Source organism: Prunus dulcis, chromosome 2 (genome assembly GCF_902201215.1).
Source record: "Prunus dulcis chromosome 2, ALMONDv2, whole genome shotgun sequence".
In the NCBI taxonomy this organism is placed as follows: Eukaryota; Viridiplantae; Streptophyta; class Magnoliopsida; order Rosales; family Rosaceae; genus Prunus; species Prunus dulcis.
In genome coordinates this window covers 15,895,813-15,921,687 of record NC_047651.1, presented here as the reverse complement: position 1 = coordinate 15,921,687, position 25,875 = coordinate 15,895,813, and the positions used below count along the sequence as shown (strand labels likewise).

The following is a 25,875-nucleotide window of genomic DNA, read 5'->3' as shown; positions in this document are numbered from 1 at the left end:
TTTGGCTGGGTTTCATCAGAGAATTCAGCTGGTATTGTTAAAGCGAATTCGTGCTGATAACGTGTTATGAAACCAAAGAATTGAGGAGAGAATTTAGGAGCAGAGAATTGTTGTTCTCTCTTCAGTATTATCTGTATATCACAATTACAATGAGGGGTGAATCCTTTTGTAGGCAAAGCCCCATGTGGTGGGCTCCACCTTATCATTTACAACAGTATAAACCTTTTCCAAAACTTGTGGGGTTTGATTGTAATTATGCCAAACCACAGAGGGTCTAAATGAAATTCTACTGCAAAATTACACATTGAGATCGGGGGGGAAATTTATTTATTTATTTTTTTTTGGGCCAAGAGGAGAATAACTATAAAACATTACTTACCAAAAACAAATATAGCTAATAATTTAATAAACATAGACAGCTCATCGGAAAAGGAAAACAGTCGCAGTAAATCAAAGTTTGACTGACTCATCTGATTCCGAGATTTCAGACTTTACTGTTGAAAGCTTTCAGACAAGCAGCGCCATGGAAGCCAGCAGCGAGCAGCAGGTACCACTACATTTTCAATTTTTATTTCCATTTCTCTTTTATTTATTTATGTATGAATGAATTTATTGGTTTCTAATTTTGGTGAAGAAAAAGTCGGAAAATTCATCATCGTCTTCCTCTTCAAAGCTCCTGCTCTACTCCTACTGGCAGAGCTCCTGCTCTTGGCGCGTCCGCTTCGCTCTAAGTCTTAAAGGTTTTATTTTGCTTTTATATAGGACTTTTAGTTTGTTTCTGTCAATTTTTTATTTATAAGAAATTAAAAATCATGATTAATTTCACTGAAGTTTAGGGAAATTTGTTTTTGTTGGTCTGAAATATTAATTCAATTCAATTTACTTGTTTTTGGTTTTGTTCATTTGTTGTTAATTGAATGTATAGGACTTCCGTACGAGTACAAACCAGTGAACATAAGAAAAGGAGAGCAGTTCAGTCCAGGTGGGTTTGAAGCGATGTTGTGCTTATTACAAGCCATTCATGTTCTATATATGTTGTTAGACGGTTAATTTGAATCTTCTGATTTGGTGGATGCTTATTCAACATGTAGTAATGATTCACAATTTGACAACATAATATATCGTGCCTATGTTTCCAACAGTTGATAAGCTAAGCCTTGTTTTTATCTGTGAGTTGCAGACTTTAAGCGTTTGAATCCTCTTCATTTTGTTCCGGTGTTGGTCGATGGTGGCATAGTCGTTTCAGACTCCTACGCAATATTACAGGTTAGTGTAATTTGTTGGAAACTGAATTATTTCGTTCATGTGATCTGCAGCCAAGTTACCATAGACCTGAAGGCCTTTCATTAGGTTCTACTTCATATTTGACCATCATTGTATAGTTTGTGAAGGTTTTACTTATGTCTCTTTTGTTTTGTTATCTGAGTACAATGTCTTCTTGTGATTCTCAATTAGTATCTGGAGGACAAGTATCCACAGAGACCATTGTTGCCTGCTGACCCTCGGCTAAAAGCTCTTAATCTCCAGGTAAGTTGGTCCTAAATGTGAAGTCCTTATCAAATTTAAAGAATTTGGTATAAAAAATTTCTCAACTAAAAATTGACTAGCAAACAAGTCTCTCATGGGGTCAAAAGCCCCTATTTTTTTAAAAAAAATTTCTGGTTTGCATGTCCTTTTTTCTTTTCTTCAATTAAAGCATGTCGCAGGCTGATGTAAATCACTTTTTTTGTTATGGTAATGAGAAAGGTGAAGCCTCTATAGAAGTTAAGATTGAATTCTTCATGGACTTAGTTTTTTTGCTGAGTTGCCAATTAGTGAATATTGTCACAGGCTGCAAGCATTATCAACTCTAATATACAGCCTCTTCACATGTTGTCGGTGCTGGTATATTCTGTTTCTTTGTACTGCATATATAAAATGAAATTTGGTTTTACATTCGTACCTATGTAATCATCCTTGATTTTGTATTTACATATACTCTATTATCATTTGTTTGTGTAGAAACATCTTGAGGAAAAGGTTGGTCCTGAAGAGTCACTATCATTTGCTCAGTCGAATATAGAAAAAGGCTTACTCGGTGAGTGATTATCTGCATGCACATGTTCATTCCTTTAATTATAAATTCTCTGCATGTACTACTTATTAGGAGAAGCTTTCACCATGAAGTGGAGTTTGGTCGTATCTCGTAGCCTTGTTGTGTAACATATTCTAATTTCTAAATGTGCTTCTCTACTGGTTTTGCATGAGAAAGATTATACTCATTGTTTATTTGAAATTTTCTTACACATGCATAATAAAAGTGCACACTAATACAGAAGTGAGGGAAAAGAAGAGATAGTCCCGATTTTATGTCATCTGTGCTATGCATGATTTCAGATGAAGTCATCCACATATTATAGCTACCTTGATGATCTTAGAGTAAGGTAAGATTTAATAGTAAGGATGCCAGTGCACCTCTTTTATATCAGGCCATGCAGTTGTTGGATCTGGATAGATAAGAAGTTTTTTTAGCAGCAATGATCAATTTGAAGCCCCATTTGATAATAGTCGTCCTAGGCAATGGGAATTACTTCTTTCATGTCATTACAAAACCACATCCTTATGATTCCTAAACTTCTGTAATCTCTAGCACTGATTTATGATAGCAACGCTATCAACAGCCACTTGCAGATTGACAATTCACCTATTATTATGTCTCTTATGTGCAAGTATGACTGCAAATTAATGAGAGAGATCAAATGAACAGATAATTCGATATGCAAAATCACTTGATGATTGACTTATTAGTTGCAGCTTGTGTGGGAGAGCATACCAGGGTGCATTTATGTCTGGTAGTGTTAAATAACTCTGTTTTTTCGCTTGTATTAAAGCTTTTCTATATAAAAGTACATGTATATTAATTTGCATGATGTGAAACTACTCGAGAGTGCTACTAGTTGATGCTTACATTTTCTATTTGTTTATTTCTCATCTGTAGCTCTTGAGATGTTGCTGAAGGATTTTGCTAGCAGATATGCCACAGGAGATGAAGTGTATATGGTCTCTTCTGAATGCTCTGTGATTCTTTGTTACAATTCTTTAACTGCAATCCTATCTTAATTCCTTTTATTTAAACCAATGTGAGCTGACAACAATGTTTCTAACCCAACATATTGATGGATGACATCAATGATGACAATAAGATATCTCCATGATTCTTGGATGTCTATGTGCATGGGCTTTTTTTTAATTGAAGTTTTAGAAGCAATAGAAGATTTTGTTTTCCCGCCCCTTGAGCTCTTTCTGACTAACTAAAGGGTTTTAATTGCAGGCTGATGTGTTCTTAGCTCCACAGATTGCTGTATCTACTACAAGGTTTAACATTAACATGGTAAACTCTTGTCCGCTTCCGTGTTCTTTGCTTTGGTTGTTAACTTTATTTTGTTCACTGTTAAACTGTGTGTTCTGTGTAAATATTATCAAACAACTTTAGGCGCAACTCTCAACTGTTTCTATAGTTATTCCCCCCTCCCTTCCTCTAAAAGACTGGTCCGGTTATATGTGAGTGTCTTAATTATGCAGAAAAACAGGGTTAGGTATTGATTTTTCTCACATAATTTTCTTTGGTATCTGCTGGCATTTTACTTATTTGGGTCCTTATATATTTGCTACATTCTGCCTCCCACAAGTAAATGACAATATGGCATGAACTAAGGAAACAGAATACAGATGCAAGTTGACTTTGGTTTTTCTTTATTTTCTTTATTTTTTGTGCAGTCCAAATTCCCCACTTTAAGTAGGCTGTATGAATCCTACAAGATTTTACCGGAGTTGGAAGCTTCGTCACCAGAAAGGCAACCGGATGCTGTGCGTTAAGTCTGGAATTTTTCCGCCATATTCCTCGAAGCAGTTTTGTATTTGGCACTATCTCCCTACTGGAATAAGAGTGATCACATGTAAATAAGATCAAATTTGAAAACGTTGGTCACCGTTGTAACAATGTCGTGTCGATTGTGTCCGGTTCTTTGTAAGAGAAACATCACTCGAACTCTGTGTAATATAATGTGTTGGCATAGAATAAAAATCACGTAGCCAAACAATTTCTATTTCCAAAATCAATCATGTAATCACAGATGATCTTTGCTATCTAAATCCGGTAACTCAGTAAGGTAGTAGAACAGGTACAAGAACAAGTCTGGATACCGAGTTCAATTACTTCATTATTATATTTAATAAAATAAAGTGCACAAAATACAAGTCTTGAAGCCTAACTATATATAACATGCAAAATGTCGATAATCTGTCTCTAAATCCTGCACTGCAGCTTGTCACCCTTGCAAAGAGGGTTTTGCTTGGCCAAAACATCTCTTCCAGCCTTCTTGATATCCAAATTGCATGAGTGTGTTTCTGGATACCTATGCTTTCCGCAAAACACTCCACCACAACGGCATTCAAACCCCAACACTCCAACCTTTCTGTTGCAGCTTTCACACCTGTTTTTCTTTGATCCACTATTATTATCAATATTACTAGTATTAGTATTAGTATTAGAAACTGAATCATCTGAAGTTTGAAAAGAAAGCAAGGAAATTCCTCTATCGATGGAACCCAGATCAGTTTTTTCCACTGATGAAGCCACCGTGGTGGTCGACTGAGCATTGAGATTCTCTTGCTTTACATGATCTTTGTAGCACCTTGAGCACATGTTCTTGTTTTCGACACAGCCATAAAAGCCACAGCCCTTTGCGCACATTGGAGGCCCCATGTTCATGTTGACTTTTTTGTGTTGACTTTCTTCTCGATCTTTTGTTCGGTTCTTGTTCGTCTGTTTGGTCAAGAGGCTTGTTCTTCTTGTTGTTATGAGAACTGTGGGTTTCTATTTGTTTATATAGGGGAAGGGTGACGGTGGTAGATTGAGGTAGTTTACCATTTGGATTAGTATTCCTGTTTCCGGTAGGAAAGAGGATATCCTACCCTCACTCGATAATATTAGTCTTTCTAGATGCTTCTTTTCTGCTATCTTTATATTCTAGAAGCTTCCAATTTAAACAATTTCTTTCTTTCTCTTTAAGCAATGTATTTTGTTTTCCTTCTTTTATTTTCCTTCATTGCATATTATGCGCTAGCAATATTATCCTTAAAAAAATGCAATATTATTTTTAAAATGATTTGAAATCTAATACCTTAGGCAGGTCTTAGGTTTCTTGTCTCTACTAGAAAATTTTAATATGAGCCAATGTTCCTTCTGTGACCAGTATTAATAAAAGTTACAGTTTAATCGTGGTTAAAATGGGTTGGTCAGAATAAGACACAGATCACGTTATTGTGGTCCAAATTAGGTGTTGTCATTAAGTTTTTTTCTTTTTCGCTTCCATACTCAGCTTGTGATACTGAACCCCACCCACACTCCACCTCTTCACGCAAAATAATATTTTCATATTCAAGATTTTCATAGAATTCACAATTGTGGTTAAAATCCCTTTTTTTTTCAAACAATGAAATAACAATAAAATCAATTCACAAACCAATAAACAGTTATTGTAGTAAACCTTAGCTAGTAGAGGCAATTTGAAAAAATAAGGGAGACTTTGGAAAAACCTAAAGGAGAGATAAATTTTTTAAAAGAAGCAAAAATGGACAAAATTGCCCTTATTTATTTTTGGATTTCCTAAGGCATCCTTTACATTTGCATGTCTTTGATTTGAAAGTTAAGAGGTTTTTCTGTCTTTTTTGAAAAAGCTTTGGCTTTTTTCCAAAAGTGAAAGTTTTTTTGTGGTTAAAACCTAAATTTACTAAAAAATAATAACAATGCAACGCCAAATCCAAAAAGTTACGTACTTTCCACTATAACTTCGATTAAAATTACATGTACATTAAAAAAAATTTCTGAACCTTCAACATAGAATAATGACATACCCTATTAGACCAGTAATGACATACCCTAAACGTCATTTACTTTGTAATCAGCATTTACATATGCAAAGTAGTCGAGTTTGCCAACTATTACGTACACATGGGAGTACTCTGTAATTTGTAAGCTACAAAAACCTACAAAAATTAACAATGGATGAATTTTTAGTTTTAGCCAGTCCCTAAATAAACTTGGATTGGATGATCATGCATGATCTTTAATATCTAAATCCGCGAACTTAGCTCGGTAAAACAAGTCTGGATACCAAGCTTAATTACTATGATTAGTACCATCTTAATTGATCATCCGTTGTATTAGTCTTTCTCTAACAAAGGTAGCACCACACATGTAAGTATGTGATCAAATCTACAGTTGGGCTGGAGCCCCTCCACCCAGTCCTGATTTTGTAAATAGGCTTAAAGGTGCAGGCTAATTTAGGAATTTTAGAAGCCAGCTTACCCCTCTATACATAAGTCAGCCTATCACTCTAAGAAGAATGCTAGCAACTTCTCTCTAACTTTCTCTTTTGGACCTTCTCCCTTCTCTTTATGACAAGTGTAATTTTCCTTACACTTCAAACAATACCATTAATGCATCACACAATTTAGTTTTTGTTTTCCAAGTTTACCCTTTTAAAATGTATTGACTTTTATATTTCCTTCAATTTATTCAAATTTTATTATAACTTCTTTAGCACATTGCTAAAAAATAAATAATTAAAAAAAATAAGAAAAACTTCATATTTTTTAAAAATAAAAATAAGGTTTGTTTCATGACATTGTTATTATCTTTATTTTGCTTTTAACAAAGCACGCGCCTCTTTGGAAAATTTTAAAAAACTTCAGTTTTTATTTTCTTATTTAATTTTTAACAAGGTGGTAAGAAAGTTATAAAAAAAAAAAATAGCTTGTTATTAAAAAAATAATAATAATACATTTAATAAGGGTAAGCTTGGAAAACAAAAACTAGTTTGTGTGATGCATTAATGACATTGTTTTTAATGTAAGGAAAGTGACACTTGTAATGAGAAGAAGGGAGAAGGTCCAAAAGAGAAAGTTAGAGAGAAGGTTGCTAGCACTCCCCATCACTCTAATATAAAAAGAAGGTTACCTACTTAGCCATCCATCTTTAATCCCACACACAAGAAGTGGATAAGGAATCCACTAAGCCAAAAAAAACCAACCAAAATAATAGAATAAAAGCCTCTAACCATCTGACCAAACAAAAAACAAGCCTCCAATTAGGAAGCAATCCAAGCCAAACCAAAAAATAAAAAATAAAAAATTAATTGCCTAAAAGCCTAAAAGCATGAGAGAACCAAAAAAGAAGTGACTCTCTTCCTCTCCAAAATTGTGTCAATGTATCTTCGGTTGTTCTTCAATCTTAATAAGTTCCTTTCTTTATTTTTATTTAATTTTCAATTTTAATTGTTACGGTTAAGTTTTGTGCGTGATGGGAAAAGTCTCCCCGTAGAGATGTCAATTGCTTTATATTTAAAAAGAAAAAGAAAAAAGAGCCCACCCCTAGTAAAATTCCTAGATCCGTCCTTGTAGGTGTGTGATCAACTGTATAATCGTAGCAAAGTCCATTGATGGCTTTGTTGTTGGAAAGGAAGTGCAGTGGATGAATATTGTTCGAAAGAAAGGGATCAAATCGAACTAAAGAGTAGCGATGGAAATTCTCATAACATTCATTCGATGCCTTTAGGCTTTCACCACCACATCCACAACTTATTGGCATCAACTCATAGCTAGGAATACCACAAGACACGAAACTCATACAATGTATTAGATAACTCTACAACTTCTACAGACTTATTAATATTATTAATTACAAATTATATTTTAAAATTTGTGAAGGGTTGAACTTTTAGACCTTCGAGAAACACTCCCAAACAGGCTCCAAACTCAGTGTCATTCTGTAGCCGTTCAGCTTCTTTCTTAGCATATTCAGCAACCTTCTCCTCAAGAGAAGCACATTTATCCTCAAGTACCCGAATCCTATTTCGTGCTTCTTCATCAACAGAAACAACCCGTGATACGAAAAGCTTCCTAATATCCTCCAACCTGCATTTCTTTTTGCATTGAGGACACTTCCCGGAACTTCTATGCTGTAGCCATTTTGTTATGCAAGACATGCCGTATACATGTCCACAGGGAAGGCAACTGATGTGATGATCGCCGTCATTGGTCCAAGCGTCCAAGCAGATAGAGCAAAATAGGTCATCGATTTCACCCCGATTCCATTCACTGCCTTGAGAGCCTTCTGCACTGCCAATTCCAACCCACGACGACGTTTTGGGTCCTCCAATTCTTCTCCGCTTCTCTCCACCTTCCTCTGCCACACCTCTCGATTCTGTTTGAGCAGCAGTTCCGGCAGCGTTGTGATTAGAACTCGAGGCTAACAGTTGTGCAAGGTACTTAGCAAAATCCCCATCTTGTTGGTCCCGTTGAAGTTCCTCGTTTTCGCTAATGTCGATGTTTGAAGGGTTAGGGTTTGCCATGAGTGAGTTAAGAAAATTTGAATGCGTCCAAAAAGAAATGTTAAGATACTTTTAATTAGAAGCTCCAACTTTAGGGGTTTTCATTAGAAGCCCAACTATTTAGAGATTAGAAAGATAAAACCCTCAACTTAAAGCCCACCCAGGGGTTTCACAAGTAAGCCAGCTAAAACTTTAAAAAGTAATTCAACTAGACCTTAAAACGTCGGTCAAATTAAAGGTAGGGGTGAAGATATTTATAAAGGAAAATAAATTGAAGTTTTTGTTTGGAGTCGATGTGGGACTGCTGCAACTACCCACGACCCGGTCTCTTCTCTGGCTTAATGAGTCCTGGTTGTTTGGTAATTTCATTGGAGACCTGTTCACTCCTTGATGAACCTCTTCATCGTCGTCTCTGGTAATGGTGGTAGTGGACATGCTCTGACTCAGGCTGCAAATCTCTGATTCCCGTTAGACGTCTCCATTGTTATTGTAAATGGGTATTTCTCCCCAAGCTTTTCTGGGTCTTCTTGCTTGATTTTCTTGTCAAAGACTAGTGCTTTTGAGGACCTAAAGCTGAGGAGAGAGAAAGACCTCTAGGAGCTTCTACATATTTTTTAGTTAAACTTTTTTTTTTTTTTTTCACCTACCTTGATATCCCTGAAGATAAATTTGTGATGTGGAACAGGTTTTTAGGTGCGATTAAGCAATACTTATGTCTGTCACTGTTGAAAGCAGAGATTGGAGTATATATATTTTTTTCGTACGATTGTTCTAAGAGTTTTGGAAAATGTTGCGCAACACTGTTGCGGGCCTGACATTTAAAGGTTTCTTATGGGGTTTAAGGGTTCATTTCGTGAAATTTTCAAAACGAGAAAGAATTTGAAAGAAAATTAGAGAAATAAGACGAACAAAGAAAAAGAAGAAAATTAGAGAATGTAGGGATGCTGTGCCTTGTTGTAGTTTGTTGTGTTCTCTAGGTAGATCAAATGATCTGCATGATTGTGGATGTGGGTCTGGTGGACAAGTTAATGTTACTTGTTCTTAAATGTGACAGTTTTCATTATTTCTTGATGTCTCTTTTCACTTTTTTGTACAGAGGATTTTGTTACTGAGATGGAGAGACTAAAAGGTTTGGCATTGGTTCTCCTGAGGGTCCTATATCTCTTGATGGTTTTTGAAGTCTTCAACTGTCAAACACGGTATCTCATTTTTATGATATTACAGAATTGATTGATGACATATGTCACAGTTGTTACTTGGTCTTTGAAACTCAATATAATTAACTTCTTTGAAAAACTACCATATTCAGGAATTGAGGAAGCAATTAGAAAATCATGTTGTTACAATTGATACATTGCACAATGAGAATCGTCTGGCTGTTCAGTGTCATGAAAACGTATGCTGCTTGTGACCTGTGATCTCTCTCTCCCCCCCTCTCTCTCTCACCGTCCTTTTCGCTGGAACAACCAAGTACATCAATCTACTTATCAATGACAGGTGTTGTTCAATCGTGCAGGAAAAGAAAGTATTGAAAGAATCAGTTGCAAGAGCTTATCTTGATGAACTCAATTAGTTGCATCACATTCTGGAGATTAAACAGAAGTTGCTTGTAGAGGTCAATAGAATATCTGCACAAACAAAACATGCTATTGAAGACTTTAATGAAAGGCTCAATGGTACAAAGCTGTCATGTTCTGAAGCAAATGAAATAGCGAATAGGTAAGGCACATATTATTTGGTCCTGTGTTTTTTTTTTTTTCTGGATAGAGTCAACTTATACCAATAAGTAATAACACTATATTGTTAGGCCTCATTTTTTTCTGACTAGGTGTTCAAGTTGCTCCTTGTTATACCTGATTTTATGTCGTGCGCAAATCTAGAGTTCCAAATTTTCTGATCCATGGCATGGGAAGAACATGGACACCATTTTGTTTGGGGCCAGCTTTTATGTCGTGCACTAATCTAATGTGTGTGTGTGTGTGTGTGTGTGTACTTTCACATCATTTAACCTGGCTGTCCTTGTATGATAGTGGCCTGTGTATATGTTGATTTTTGGTATCCTAATTATATACTCTCTCTCGTATAATCCTTAGTTTGCCATAGTTTCTTGTGCTTGTCTGCTTATGCTCAGCATTTGACTCGAGGTTTACTTGGATTGTGATTTTTAATCATCCTTGTATAATAGATCAGTACCTTGGAAAAATGGTGAAATGAATGCTTGATTTGTATGATGGAGTTTTGGTGATTTCAAGCTAAGAGAAGTTGATTTTTCATAAAGCTAGCAAGCACATTGATGATCTGGTTAATCCACCTACTTGCATGTGTGAAATTAATATACTGCAACTCAGGCGGAAAAAGGTAATATGCTGCAACTAAATAGGGCTACATAAAATTTATGAACTCAAGTAACCTCAACTAAATAGGGCATTCTGCTAAAAAAAAATAGGACTACAGTCCATTTTCCAAGATTACTTGGGGGCCCTCTACATGAATATTTTTCTGCTTCTTGACCGTGTATAAAATGTTTGATCTTCTATCTCCTAAGTTCATATCCGTCTCTCTTGACTACTCTTTTCAGTGGTCCATTGATCCTTTCTTAGGTCTTTGTTGCATGCTGTTACACTTCTAAGGCAGTTTCAACTGGAGGGCTTATTTAGACAATTGAACTGACCAAATTATTACTGGTCCTTTCCAGAAAGAAATGTGGTTATCCAACCTTTTGAAATTTTCTAATTTAGATATTAATTGAGCATACGTATGCGCATCTATTTAGGAGTCATGATTCTTCTCTAAATCCTGCCTGTACTTATATCAATGTATGCGAAGTCTGGTGCTGTTTAGAATAAGTTATTCTCTAGTTAATCAGTTCCATTCATATTGTTATCACTTCCCCTATGCAGAATATTGAAGCTACAGTAGATGTTGTTTTATTTGCTGCATAATAACTGTTGTGTGATAGCTGGACAATAAAATTGAAATAAAATGTGACATTTGGTTCTAATATATCAGAATTAGTTACTGAAATTTTATTATTCTTTTGCCTGAACTGAAACTTGTGTAGTGATATATATAATGTATGCTAATTAGTTTTGGATTGTCTATGTCTTCTTTCAGGTAACAAGGAGAAGAATAAATTTTACGGTTGATAACAGTGAGCCGAGCCCGACGGGGCAGTGGATTGGATTCTCTGTCTCCTCCTGTAGTCTTGTATCTGAAAAGTATGGGAAGCTAGCTAGCTCAATTTAGAATTTATACATCTTTCACTCTTCAGGAGTTTTGAATCATGTTGTATGTTGTATGCTGTATGCTATGCTAGCCACATATTTTTTTTAATTATAAAAAAAGTGAATTCATTGAGAACAATTATGTTTCTGAAAAATAAAATTGCCCTTGTTCTACATTTAAGAAAGTCCCGTGCTTCATTCAGGTTCATGACCTACAAAACAAGGTGGGTATTCTTCAATTCAACTCTCTGGTAAGTGGTTAATTTTAAAATGGGAAAGAAGTTGAAGTGGTGAGAGTTATGTGTGTGTGATATCTGCCGCCACCTCTCGAATCACAACTCAGCTGGCAACCATCCATAAGACTTGGTCCGACTCCCTGCTGCTATTGAAATGAGATTTACATTTTGACAAAAAAAGACAAGAAGATGAGATTTGATTTGATTTACATAGAACCTCTATTCTCTCTCTCTCTCTCTCTCACACACACACACATGTTATGTATAATATATAGAAGAAGAGGATCTAATCTATTGTCATCGATTTTAATTAAACAAAAAGAGAAGGGATACCCAATTTTTTAAATCCAAGTTTCGACCATGAAAATTATTACCATTTTATTTATACAAATTGTTTTCAACCATTTTCATTTCATCGATTTTAATTATTACCATTTTCAACCATGAAAATTGTTTTCTTATTTATTTATACAAATAATATTATACTTTACTCAATCTAAACTATTATTATATGGTATTAATAATGTATTTTTGGTCGAAATTAAAATGTGTATGTGCAATGGAAAGATCACACGCGTTCACAAAGTCTTTCAAACTGAATAGCTCCGTAAAGCACGAAATAAACTTTTTGATCACGTGTGGGGTTCTAGTAAGGACTATATTCAATAACGGCTATTTTATCTTTTATTTTTCAATTAATTTAAGAACGATCTCTGTTCTCCTTGCTTCCTTCTTCGACTCTTCTCTTTAGTCTACGTCACAAATTCAATAACGGCTATAATTTTTTCTTCTTGTTTATTTAAATAGAAAATTAGTTAACCATCCATTCCTAGATATAGTTTTATAAAGAAATTCTATACCATTCAATGTATATAAATACGCTAAAAAAAAATTCAAAACTCACAATTGTTATATATTTTTATTTTAATTAATTAAATAAAATACCTTTATTACCCTTTTAGCATTAAATTAGTTTTTTTGAAAAATTATGGGCACTCTCTCTCTCGTCTCTCTGCCTTCGCACAAATCAGATCGACCAGTTTTGGCTGGTGATCTTGGTGCTCCGGCCACGGCTAGATGCATGGTTGGTCGAAAAATGACAAGAGGAGGCCAGTTAACCACACCTGAGCCCAGCCTCTCTTCGCCGTCGTGGGTTCCAGGAACCTTCAAGGGTTTCGAGTTTTCCAACACCTTTTTCAGCTGTTCCGGGGATCGTTTTCGCCGATCCAAATATGGATTTCGATCCTCTCCTCATGGTCTTGCTGATAGTATAGTTATTTGGGATCAATTTTAACTTTTGAGAGCGTGAAAACGCTGTCGTTGCACTCCCTGCCTTGTATTCAACTCTTTGGTTGCTGGACTCTGAATTCTGAAATGGTATGAGAGCTTGTTGAGCTGAAATAGTTGATTGTTTGAGCTTTAGCTTCAACCAAAAGGTACAGAGCAAAATGGCTATCGGCGGTTTGATCTCGAATCGGAATTTCGATTCTTTTATCGGCTCAGGTACTATTGCGTTACTACCTTATATATATATACACATACATGCATATAATTGTGATAGTAAGTTGGCTGAGACCTAGCTGAACTTATGGTTTGCTTGCTTTATAAAGTTCGCCACTAGTAGTGCTGCTATGGAATTTTGGTATTAGGCCATTGCTTCTCATCTTTGTTAATATTCTTGATGGTGCAGAAGATGAGAGGGAGTTTAATTATGAAGATGACAGTGAGAAGGGGCCAGCTAGATGGGGGGAGATTCGCCAAGAATGGAGCCTGTGTAACAAGGGATCGATGCAGTCTTCGATTGATCTATTAGATGACAGAGTTGAAGTAGTGTCAGATTTGGGGAGACTTCAGGGTAGCTGCAGGCCTCACAATGCCACTTTTTTAATGAAATGGTATTAACAATGTACTTCTATGATATGGTATTAACAATGTACTTCGGGCTTGCTGAGCTTATTTTGGGTTTTTTTTGAGTTTTTTGTGTTAGGCTTGTTTTGAGTTTATCAATGGCAGTCATGTAATTTATAGGAACTTTAACACTTATTTTTTTAATGATAGTAAATAGATTTTGGATGTGTTTCTAAGGTGTGCATTTTTTCATGTGGGGTTTTTTTATATATAATTTCAGCTCTTGTTTTGAGTATATTAGTGAAGCTCCCTTATTTAAAGTTCCTTGCTATTCTATTCACAGTTCATGAACTCGCCTTTTGTTCTCTCTACTGTTCTCACTCTGTCTGTGCATTGCAATTCTTCAATCTCTCTGCTTCCCAAATCAAGAAGCAGAAGCAATTCTCTTCTCCTTATGCCCATCAAATCTTTCCACCAAATCAAAAGTTCTAAACTTTGAAACCATGTCCAAGATCATCCCAAAGAAAAGACTTCTCAATTGTATCCCAGAAGAGGAACCAGAAGAACAATCCTGAGGAACCATGTGGATGGAATTGAGACTTTTGCAGCACAAATGGGACATATCTCAACTGGAAGAAGTTGACAAAAGGTGGCCCTGAAGCTAGACTACGTCATGCAGGGGCGGACTTATTAAGGGGCAAGGAGGTGCCTGCACCTCTTCTAGTCAGAAAAACCATTGTGGGTGCTTCAGATTGCCCTTTTGCTCAACTGGTATACAGATTACCTTATTTTCATTTTCAACATTTAAGTACCCCCTATTTGGATTCAAATAAAAATACTAGAAAACCAAATTCCCACCAAATCAAAATATGAAAATTTGGTTTTAGTGCAAAATACGATTTAGGCTGAAAATAATGGATCATTAAGTCAATATATACTTCATACTAAAATCCCATAAAATCAAATTTTCTTATTTGATGTATAAGGAATAAAAACCGCCAAAAATTATCTTGAGAAAATGATTATTCCAAAAAACTATTTTTCATACTTAGTCAATATTGCACCTCCGCTAAAAAATTTCTGGATCCGCCAATGACATCATGGAGACATTATATCACCTTCTACCCTTCCTCAACTGTATCCCAGAGCTATGGTGCTCTACGTGATGGACACTAAATTTAATGCCAAATTCGGGAATACCGACCCGAGCAGTCTTGTGACAATGACGTCCCCTTGGAGAAGGGGATGTGGTCCCTGTGGTGGAAGGCATGGTCGACTTGCAATTGAAGTAAAAATCGTACCAAACTCCGCCCAACCTAACACCAACCTTTAAAGCTTGAACAAGCCACACTAATCTTTTCATTGAATATAAAAGTGTCACTAACATACCACCACAGTAACTTCTACATGAGTGATGGTGGTGGGCTGCAAAAATTACACGTACGGTTGATTTTGTTTTGTTGGGGTTTCTAAATTGAGGGATAATATGCTAGCAACCTCATTTTCTTCACCTTCTTCTCTTCATCCGTAACGTGATTCGGTAATCGAAATAACTCATTTTTAGACCATTATACAAGAATCATTCTTATAAACTAAACAAATTTTTATTTGTTTAACATTGTCTTAATTGTAGTATTTAATCGAAATATTGCATTCAGCTATCTATTTTATAACAATTAGATGACTAAATCACTTCCAATTTGTTTAAATTTTTTTTACACCTATAACCTTTAAAGCGTGACCTAGAAAATGAATGGTTCATTAAACCACATTGGGGTAGGCAGCTGCCTAACCCTGCCCTGGCTGTAGGACCAAGGTATAGTTAGCATTCATCTTGAATATATTTTAATTGAGTGTGGTGCATGAGTATCAATTGATTTTGATTTAGCCATAACATCTTCTATTTTGGATTGAAGTTTAGGAGATACGTGTGCCACTAGAACAAAACACGAATTTTAAAATAGATGAACTGATGTTAAGTACTGAGTTATACACTGATCATTACATTACTGTTAACTAGTAGAGACGATACTAATCCAAAATGGTACTACCCAAACACGTATAGAACTGCCACTATCGAGTATTTGTATCATTTCAACTCAACTTATATATCACTTCTCTAGTATAAGTAGACCTGTAGATGTGAGTGTAGATCTCACCTCGATTAGCTAAAAAGATAACACAACATATAGAAATAGAAGCACTTCTATCTCTGCCCGGATTTGGCATTGTTCGTATTCAATGCCTAATTATTTTTGGTCCAATACTGTTCTTATAGCTTGGGATTTCCTTTTATCTTTTTATATAAAATCCTTCACATATTGAACACAAGTTAAGTAAACAAAAAAAAAAAAAAAATGCTGCCTTATCAAAGCCTTGAAGAATCAGAGGAAGCCCTTGGCAGAGCTCTAAGTGTTGCAGAGAAGCTATGGTTTCAATACTCAGCTCAGAAACTTGATTTCATCCTCCACTGCCATAACATTCTCTTCGTGATGTTGTTCTATACCTTAGCTCCTCTTCCGTTCGTGTTCATAGGGCTTGGCTGGTTCAAGAACATGGACAAGTTCAAGATTCAACCGAAAGTTAACGACTGTCTCTCTAACATGTTCAAGTGCTATAAACATGTCATGCGCACCTTTGTTCTTGTCGTTGGTCCTCTGCAAGTCATTTCATATCCCACCATCCAGGTATTTACTTATAGCAGCTTTAAGCTTAAAACTCCAAAAAAGATGAAACAAAAAGAAAAAAGAAAAAAAAAGAAAAAAAAGGAAAATAGGCTATGGAATTTTGTTTCTTACTCACTAAGTTGTTTTTTATTTGTTAAATGAATTTTGTTCCAAACAATTGCTTGCTTAGTTCATCAATTTTTCTTTCGACATTTTGAAATCTAATGTTACCTCTAAAGAAAATTTATTATTAAAAGAAATTTTCCTCTTAAAATATATATATCTTTCCTCTTCTTCTTCCTCTACCATGACCCGATGACATGATACTTTGATCAGACCATAACGGCAGGCCATGCCGCCACTATTTTGTTGAATTGAATGTTATTGCAGTGGACAGGGATTCGGACGAGTTTGCCATTACCATCCTTATCGGAAGTATTTTGGCAAATAGTGGTGTATTTTATTATAGAGGATTTTTCAAATTATTGGATCCACCGGATGCTCCATACAAAATGGGCCTACAAAAAGATCCATCGGGTCCACCACGAATACACTGCTCCAATTGGGCTTGCAGCACCATATGCCCATTGGGCCGAGATTTTGATTCTGGGCCTTCCATCATTTCTCGGCCCAGCATTGGTTCCGGGGCATATTGTCACGTACTGGTTGTGGATCATTTTGCGGCAATTGGAGGCCATTGAGACTCATAGCGGGTAAGTAACCCTTTTTTTTTTAAAAAAATATTAGTGGCTAGAGCAGTTATCCTCGCACCTGAAACTCTATGTTCAATATGGCATGTTATTAGATCCTAATGCAGTATACCGAAATACCGAACAATTATTCGAATCAATGAACATGGATACATATTAACGTAGGCATGTATACGATACAGGTACTTGTTACCTTGGACTCCAACAAAATACATCCCATTTTATGGTGGTGCAGAGTACCATGACTACCACCACTTTGTTGGGGAGCAGAGTAAAAGCAACTTCGCATCGATTTTCACTTATTGCGATTACATCTATGGCACCAATAAGGTTAAAGATGATTTCTTTATTTCATGTTTAGCTTTTACTCTTATCTAATTTTGTTGAACTTGAAAATGAAACAGTTAAAATTGCATAGCACTAATGCAACAATTGTGTAAATCTTCAGGGATATCGGTCTCACAAACAAGTCATTGAGAAGGTTAAAAGTCTCTAAGACCCTTCTGCATCAAAGTGATTAGGTTTTGTAATTCTGTTTGTAAAAGAAATGTTGGTGGTATTTTGTCATGAAACTTTTACATGTTATAAGCTACAACAGTGGAGATGTAACCTATTTCATATCAATAAAGCATCTATATATATATATATATATATATTTCAAATAGCTTGATGAGAATTGATTTTCCAAAGTTTACAGGGAAGGGAAAAAAAGCTAAAAAGAAATTAGAACTTTCGGTGTAAAAGCACTTTCTGTACATGAAAAGGAAAACTCAAACCAATCAATTGGTCTAGTTCCTTGTGCAACATTAATTCATCATCACCAAAATCTCTGAAATCCAAGTGTACCAGTGAAACAACACTTTTCTTTTTCTTTCTTTTTTTCTTCTCAGTATGAACGCTCTAACAAGTTCAACGATCTACCTTTCAACTGCCACGAGAAGAAGCTTTCATGAAGTTGTTAGAACTACTTAACCTAGGGCCTAGAACTTACAAAACATTTCTCGTGCCGTTGCCAACCAGGTCAGATCAGGAGCTCCTACATGCCTCGCATGAGCTCGTTACACACCTACAAAATTCCTTTATGGTGCAGGAAGCGATGGAGCAGCCCACAGTTTTACCTTCTTATCGATACTTGATGTGGCCAAAACCAATACTTTCTCATCACCTATAGAGAGGACAACACAATGTTATTATCTTCGAAGCAACAATGAAAATAAATAATTCCAACCAGATTGTATTTAATTGGATAGTCTTGATTATTTAATCTCTCCAAGTTCCAACAAATCAACAATCTTATCCTCGATGTCACACCATTAATTCGACTGTCCAAGTTTTTGGTCAAAAATTGGACTGTACAAGCTGGGTGGCATATATTTACACATTTAACAAAATAAATTCCCTTCGCAAAATTGTCTTTCATTGTGCCAAACTCATCAACAGTGGAGTGGTAAAGATGTATAAAACCTACTTAGAAGACAACTTAAAACATTTAAGAGAAGTGTTTTACCCATCGGAATCGTCTTGGGTGCCCATGCAATGCATGTGATGTCACCTGCATGAAAAAGAAAGATTAAAGAAGATTCACAATGAAACTATCTTTGCGATAACAATCCAAAGCTCCACAACAGTCTGACTAGCAGTTATATTATAGAAGCTAAGGAACCATTACTAGGCCATAGGAACCATAATAGATTGGGTGTCATAATATAGAAGCTAAGTGTTAATTATAAATTAGCTAATATGATATTAGAGAACCACGAAGGTACATGGAAATGCTAAAGAATAAAAAAACTCAACACTCAAGCGTACCTTCATGGGCTTTGTCAGCTGTGTCCAAAAGCTTTCCAGTTTCAACACATAGCCACTGTAGTGTAGTACCATGAGTTGCTGCCAATATTTTTCCATCAGGAGATAAACTAAGACGATCATACTGCACAGTTGCACCACCCAAATCAAGTGGAATTGGAAACACCTTCAGAGTTTTCGGATCCTCATCCATATGATATCGAACTTTGAGAGAACAGACAACAAGAAGGTTAGTATGGCAAATTAAAGATACCAACTCAATCTATCAGAAACAAACCCACTCATAAATCTAAGCAATTTTTGTAAGTGCCATGCAGAAGAATAGTTACATTTAGTATAGAACCAATTCAGGGACCATTGCTCCAAATTAGCCAAAGAAATAAAAATTCCATAATATTATATAACTCAACTGCAAGACCGACCATATTAAGTAACATAATTAATGGAAGTGTGTTCTCTAAATTTGAGCATATATGGCAACAAGAAACTGGTGAAAAACACGACTCAATTTTTATTTTTATTCAGTTGAATTACTATGTCTTTCTGTATTACTGTGTTGAAAAGGCAGTTGATATGTACTCCATGTGTCAGACTAAGATTACATGGGTACATGGAGGGAGGAGGTTGTTTTTGCAATTAGCTGTTATACATGACAAAGACAGCAAATATACAGAGCATAATCTTGCTAAGTTATACATACCATTGATATTCCAAATTCTTATTGAACCATCTTTGGATGCTGTGATAATTTGTTCTGAGTTAGGAGTAAAGCATAACCAAGTTACTGCACTCTGAAAAACAACCAGATGGCATTAAGTTATAGCACATACAATCAAGCATCAGTCAAAGAATTGCTGATAAAAAAGAGAATCAGAAGTTGTACAGCCCAACGAATTCAAATATACTGATTATTAAAAAGTTAAGAAATTGTTATTTGCAATCCAAAAGTAGCTTTATGCACTCCTTATATGTGAGTGCAAGGACTGTGGGAAGCTACATTCGGAGTGAATATATTATCTCCTGAAGAAAATAAAACTAGAAAAAGATTTTGCATGTTTAAAAACAGACAAAACATCGAAAAATATAGTTCACTGAAGAAATGGGATACAACACATACTAAACATTTAACCTTTTTTTTTCTTCCAGTCAATGCTAAACATTTAACTTGATCTCGATTAGTTCTAAAAATATAATGGAGTCGACAGAGAGGTTTTGTGAATACATGCATTAAATCAGATTATGTAATTGCATTGTACATAAAACATATAAGAAACCTTATGCCCTTTAAGTTGCATAGCTTTTGAGACCTCCTTGACTGAACCATCCTTTGAATATACAATCTCCCACACCTGCCAAGAAAATCTGAGATGTTAACAAGCCTAATTTAATTGTATACCATAAAGCACCTTATAGCTCTAACAGGCCAAGTAACAGCGAAGTTGATTACGGTATCCAGAAAGTTACTGATGCAGACACAGGTACAGAACTTCTAACATTTTGGAACTTTGTTTACATACCCCATATTTCTGGTGGACTTTGACTCAACCAATAGAAAACTTATAGATAATTACCTTCACGTCTGCAGTAAAAGCTGCTGCAGCAAGGAAACGCCCATTTGGTGATAAAGCAGCCATGGTGTTTTTCAACTGATTTGTGTCAACATGCCCCAAAATCTTGCCGGTTTTCCCATGCCAGAGTATGATGTCAGTTCCTAAAGGTAACAAAATATAAGAACCACAAGGAATGTATGATGTCAGTTCCTAAAGGTAACAAAATATAAGAACCACAAGGAATGGACATTCTATCAAGGGCAACTGTGCAGAAATATCCAGTATTCATATTGAGATCATAATCTTGATGGTCCATGGGCAATGTGAAATTCTAGTATGAATCTTGGATGGGGCAAGAGATATCGGGCCAAAAAAAAAATGATAATGCATTTTGAAAGATAATGCATTTCATTTATTGGTGATATAATCCTCAAAGAAATATCCTCATTTAAGTAATTGAGGTACGAACATACATAGAGGTAGATGGAACCTCTTGAAACTATTAAGACGAAGAGGGCCAGCCTGGTTAAGCATAGTTGCATACTCATTGAAATGAAAAAGGAAAGGGATACCACTGATTCCTTGCTACAAGTGTAACCATAAAGGTTACTTCAGTCTGCATGTATGACAGCTAGAGACAGAGAGGACTAAAGATAGATCGGTGAGTTGAGGGAATGAGAAATGCTGAGACAGAGAGGTAAGAGCGAGACAATGGCATTGTAACAATGATGCTGGGAGTGGTTGAGAATTGAGGGAGGGGAAACTGCAAGAAAGGTAGGAAGCAGCTGAAGGGTGGAAATTGCGAGGGAATGGCCGGAGGAGGAGAGGCGGTGAGGTTGTGACTTGAGAGGCAGGAGAAGGTGCCATAGATAGTAAAATTGAAAAGAGTAAAATAGGTTTAGAGAGTTTAAGGTTAAAGCACTGAATCAGAGTGGGGGAGTGTATGGTAAAGGAATAGGAAAAACATTTTGAAGCATAACTTGAAATTTTTAAAAGCATTCACTTTGGGTTCAGTTTGTGGAGTTCAAATTTATTTAATTTTTTAAACCTGAAACCTGAACCGATCTTATTGGATTTAATGGTACACCTTATTCAACCCTTTAAAGGCTAGGAACCAAAATTTCTGAGCAACCACTTTCTAGCATCACAAGATTTCAAAAACCATTAATTAAATCAGTCAAGGAAACTCGAATCGTTATCCTTTCAATAGACAATTATTTAAGTGTGTCATTAAGTGGTATAAAGTGAGGAACATGTTGAAGAAAAGCATGCGTGCAATTTCTACTGCAGGATAAGAAAATAAGAAGATACCTTCTGAGCATGAAGCAACAATTGTACTCCCATCAGCACTCCCATAACTTGCGGTGGTCCCAGATAAGGTGAGAATACCCAATTTCTCGTGAACTTTGTGATGTTCCCACTTGATTTCAGGCAGGGGAAGCTTGGGCTGCTGCTTTACTTCCTCAGAAGTTTTGGGTTTTTCCACCCCATACATGTACAAAGAAGAACCGGAAAGACTTTGGGAAGCCGCAACTAAAGATAATCCATCATCAGAAAATGAAACTGCAACAGGATGACCTCCAACAGGCAAATTAATTCTCAGAAACCTGTTGAAAATGTTGCAGAATTTGATAAATGAAAAGCAATGGAACTAATGAGCATAACTAACATTGCAGTGTTATCTGGTAAGTGGTAATGTACAAAGGGTACTTGAAATTCATACTTGAAACTTTTACTCGAAGCATCATCCAACTTGAATATCCTGAGCACTCCATCCGCACAAGCTGTTTGTAAGAGTAGGAAATTGTAAGTAATTGAGATATAAGCACAAATCACAATCAAAGCCATCCACCACAGTATGCAAGTATATAACACATATGTTGTTGCAAACTGATTGACTTCTCAAGCAGGAAAAGGATCCATGAACTCAGCAGCTTGCTACGGTTTGAATAATTATTATTATTTTATCACGATTCACAACTATTTTATTACTTGGTGAATTCATGCCAACTACATTTAACACAAACCTTTCGCAAGGCACTTGCGTACACAAAGAACACAAACAAGTAAGAATACACGATTCTAGATCATCCAAAACCAGCAACACGTTTCTAATATTGAGGTCTGCATCTCAGTCTAATACTAGAAAACGTCCTATTGATCCTCTAAAAAGACAGCATATGGGATGCATTAAGCTTGAAAAAAAGTGAAATTTGATTGCATTACCTGTTGCCAAACTCCGCCCGTCCGACGAGAAACAAAGGCCAGTGACTGCATCTCCATGACCTTTCAAAGTATTCACGTCCAACGGATGATGTTTCTTATTTTGATCCTGCATTTCATGATCCAACAGATCAATATTAAAAATCAAATTCACGTCACTCGATCCTAAAGCAAAGAAAACTCATTTTTACCAAAAACAACAAATTAGTGTTCCGTAGTGTTGCTATAATAAGGGTGAGTAACATGCAACTCAAGAAAACGGAAAATCATACATTTTCTCTCGATTTCTCGGCATCCAAACACAGAATTTAAAGACACGTGAAAAGCGATTCGCCGTTACCTTGTCAGAGGTATGAGAGTGAGGTTTGGCATGAGACTTCTTGGTCTGGTGAGGCTTGGAGGGCTGCTTTTTGGGGTCCGATTGAAGCTCCGGTTGGGAGATGGACTGAATTTCGGAGCTCCGTTTCCGGAAGTAGTTACCAAAAAAGGCTAGAGCGATGACAGCGCCGATCAGAATTGAGAGCACCGCAATCAGAAGAACCGGATCCATTGGTAACCGAAGAAGATTGGCGCGTGAGGGTTTGGATACGGTGACGATGATCAGAATGCGTTTGGAGAAATGGAAAAATGGGAGGAGGTGTAGATAGCTTGATACAGATGAGATGCTCCAAGCTTCGTACAGAGAGAGACAGTGGGTTTTGCAAATTAATAAATAGATTTCAAAAAAAAGGAAAAGGGTTTTTCTTTTACATCGGATGGGAAAAAAAAGGAGGTTTATTTTAATGAATAAAAGGGTTTTTAAATAGGGATATATGATTTAGACTATTATCCCAAAATTCCGCATACTTAATTTAATCATTTTTCTATCTACCACCAAACTACTTTCCTTTTTAAAGTTTTTATTACTACACTATATTTGTCATCAATGCACTTACAATACAGAAAATCCTAGGAAAATAAAGTATGATGGGCAGGTGTTATTTACACTCTTATGGATTATATTGAAATTCCAATGCATTACAAAACTTCCCAAATTCCTTTGATTATAAACAAACAATAAAAAGTTGTTTAGCAAAACATTTGCAGATAATTTTCTAGCAAAATGTTTCTTCCAAATTGGAGCCTTATTAGTGCTTTAGTTGTCAACCTAACTTATAAGATGCAGCCGCAAAGCGAAGTGGGTCAATAGGGTCAAACAACTCTATATCAGTAATGGACATGCACAGTTTTATGGGCATGCTAACTTGGGCTATAGCCTAGGTCACTTGATATTTTATAGCTCAAATTAATACTCCAGACCACCCAAGCAAGCCCCACACACCCCTATCCTACCTAAATAAAATTCCATTAACTAACCACACAAATCATTGTCTCTTGCTCATTAGACCATCCTTTAGCTTGATTTGTGGAATTATCAAATATGATTTACAATTAATTTTGGTGTTCTTGCTTGTATCAATTTGTTCATAATATAGATAATGAATCAATAATTAGTTATTTTAACTTTGTGAAGACTATGAAAGTTGCAACTTATATAAGTGTTATTTATATATTGAATTGCATGTTTATTTCTTGACTTTTTTCTTACTAGTTTCTATGTACGTGTGCTATATGCATTTTGAGGGGTTAGGCTTATTATGTCCCTCTGTGTATTTTTTTTGTTATAAATGAAATTTGATTGTATCATCGAGTTTTCTATCCTTTTAGCAGGTTTGTAAGTAAAGTAAATTTAACCCACCTCATTTTGAAATTCTGAATCCATCCCCACTAGCGAAGCCAGAATTTTTTTTACGGAGGTGCAATTTTGGCCGGAATGACTAAAGAGTTTAAAAGCTCAACGGACTAAATTAATGTTTCAATGGTAAAAGCCCACAACCAATGGCGGAAACATATGTATAGCAGGTTAACTATGTAATCAAATTTGGAAAAAAAAAAAAAAAAAAACTATGTAATATATATATATATAGTCCTGATCTCTTGGACCACAGGAGTCCAAGAGATTGTGGTCACCCACCGTTGGATATTAATCCAATTGTTTAAAATGATATATATAAATGCAATATGACATAAATGATTATTACCCGATTCAAATCATAAATGAGTGAACCGTTGAATTTACATCCAACGGTGAGTGACCATAAATCTCTTGGACTACAGGGGTCCAAGAAATCAGGACTGTATATATATATATATATTTTAACTATATAATCTAAAATGAAAAAAAGAACTTTGATTAATTGGGAGTTTATTTCATCTTTTCTATTGTTTGAAGAAAAAAAGGGAGTTTATTTCATCATAAAAATATAACGAGAGTAATTTCATTTATTATTTATTTAGTGCCCGTTTGGTATTGCTTATTTGGGGTGATAATTGATTTTTAAAAAAATTTGGGAAACCCAACCCGTTTGGTAAGCTATGAGAAAATCAATTATTGTTAAAAATTGCTGTGAGAAAAAGCTATAAGGGAAAACAGCTAATAAGGTACTTTCATTTTCTGATTATGCAAGAATCAGTTTCGAAGATGCGCTGGGTCTAATGATTATATGTCAATCATTTTTTGATTATACGAGAATCTATACCAACAACACTTTTAACAAAAAATTTACCAAACGCCAAAATGCTTTCTTTCATAGTTGATTTCTCTCACAGCAAATCTGACAGCGATTATTTTCACAACACAGCAATGCCAAACTGGCCCTTAATAGTAAGTCGGAAGTTCAAGGGGTTTTTGAAAGAACCATGCATTCATTTTCAACAAATGCCTTTTTGGAAGACCCAATTTTAAAGTTTTAATTTATTATTTATTTGATGATAAGTTGGAAGTTCAAAGGGTCTCCAATTTCAGGGCCTCCATTGCTCGCTTCCTCCATCTCTCTTTCTCTCCATTGCTCCCTCTCCTTTTATCTCTCTTCAATAGCCTACACTCATTCTTAAGTGGATCCGCCATTGTGCGCAGCACAACAAGCCTTGGTTTTGGTTGAGGCAATTCATCGAATAGGTTGAGTGCACCACCCAACCTCACCAGAGGGGCAAGATGCAGTGCCTACAGAGGCTATTCCGGCGAAGGGAGGTGCAGCTATGACAGGACCCGACCCAATTTCCACTTTGGAATTCGAGCCAAGTCCTGTGCGTGTCCGACACCTGGCGAATGTCGGGCACAAAGGACCCTTTTTACCCTTCTTGCTTCAAATTCTCTTTAAAATTCCCTTAGACTTCTGCCGAAAATTCGGCAGAGCCTCC

The 25,875-nt window shown here is 35.9% G+C and overlaps 4 protein-coding genes and 1 long non-coding RNA gene across 10 annotated transcripts; 3 read left to right on the top strand and 2 right to left on the bottom strand.

Moving 5' to 3' along the window:
- Positions 1–396: 396 nt before the first annotated feature.
- On the top strand, positions 397–4,131 carry LOC117619855 (glutathione S-transferase zeta class-like). 3 transcript variants are annotated; one of them, XM_034349905.1, is made up of 10 exons: positions 397–547; positions 641–740; positions 926–982; positions 1,181–1,266; positions 1,456–1,527; positions 1,831–1,884; positions 2,002–2,077; positions 2,978–3,039; positions 3,311–3,370; positions 3,757–4,131. In XM_034349905.1, the coding sequence occupies exons 1-10, from the start codon at positions 524–526 to the stop codon at positions 3,853–3,855; spliced, it is 690 nt and encodes a 229-aa protein (XP_034205796.1). In that variant the 5' UTR covers positions 397–523; the 3' UTR covers positions 3,856–4,131. The 3 variants fall into 3 exon arrangements, with proteins under 3 accessions (XP_034205796.1, XP_034205795.1, XP_034205797.1); XM_034349904.1 differs by having other exon boundaries at positions 635–740; XM_034349906.1 differs by lacking the exon at positions 1,831–1,884 and having other exon boundaries at positions 635–740.
- A 154-nt stretch (positions 4,132–4,285) lies between these two features.
- Positions 4,286–4,744, bottom strand: LOC117618252 (zinc finger A20 and AN1 domain-containing stress-associated protein 6-like). The gene has a single exon (XM_034347851.1). The coding sequence runs from the start codon at positions 4,742–4,744 to the stop codon at positions 4,286–4,288; it is 459 nt and encodes a 152-aa protein (XP_034203742.1).
- A 3,894-nt stretch (positions 4,745–8,638) lies between these two features.
- Positions 8,639–12,182, top strand: LOC117617086. 4 transcript variants are annotated; one of them, XR_004584278.1, is made up of 6 exons: positions 8,639–8,869; positions 9,469–9,571; positions 9,682–9,768; positions 9,889–10,091; positions 11,487–11,590; positions 11,800–12,182. It is a non-coding gene; the product is annotated as an uncharacterized LOC117617086 (long non-coding RNA). The 4 variants fall into 4 exon arrangements; XR_004584279.1 differs by lacking the exon at positions 11,800–12,182 and adding an exon at positions 10,558–10,730 and having other exon boundaries at positions 11,487–11,721; XR_004584280.1 differs by lacking the exon at positions 11,800–12,182 and having other exon boundaries at positions 8,639–8,861; positions 11,487–11,721.
- A 3,849-nt stretch (positions 12,183–16,031) lies between these two features.
- Positions 16,032–17,688, top strand: LOC117618692 (methylsterol monooxygenase 1-1-like). Its single transcript, XM_034348373.1, has 4 exons — positions 16,032–16,367; positions 16,737–17,059; positions 17,239–17,386; positions 17,505–17,688. The coding sequence occupies exons 1-4, from the start codon at positions 16,038–16,040 to the stop codon at positions 17,550–17,552; spliced, it is 849 nt and encodes a 282-aa protein (XP_034204264.1). The 5' UTR covers positions 16,032–16,037; the 3' UTR covers positions 17,553–17,688.
- Positions 17,689–17,693: 5 nt separating this feature from the next.
- Positions 17,694–23,384, bottom strand: LOC117618691 (transducin beta-like protein 2). The gene is made up of 10 exons (XM_034348372.1): positions 22,976–23,384; positions 22,639–22,744; positions 22,136–22,196; positions 21,724–22,019; positions 20,434–20,573; positions 20,137–20,211; positions 19,563–19,653; positions 18,866–19,066; positions 18,564–18,608; positions 17,694–18,221 (listed from the first exon to the last, which is right to left on the bottom strand). The coding sequence occupies exons 1-10, from the start codon at positions 23,183–23,185 to the stop codon at positions 18,136–18,138; spliced, it is 1,311 nt and encodes a 436-aa protein (XP_034204263.1). The 5' UTR covers positions 23,186–23,384; the 3' UTR covers positions 17,694–18,135.
- Between the last annotated feature and the right edge of the window lie 2,491 nt (positions 23,385–25,875).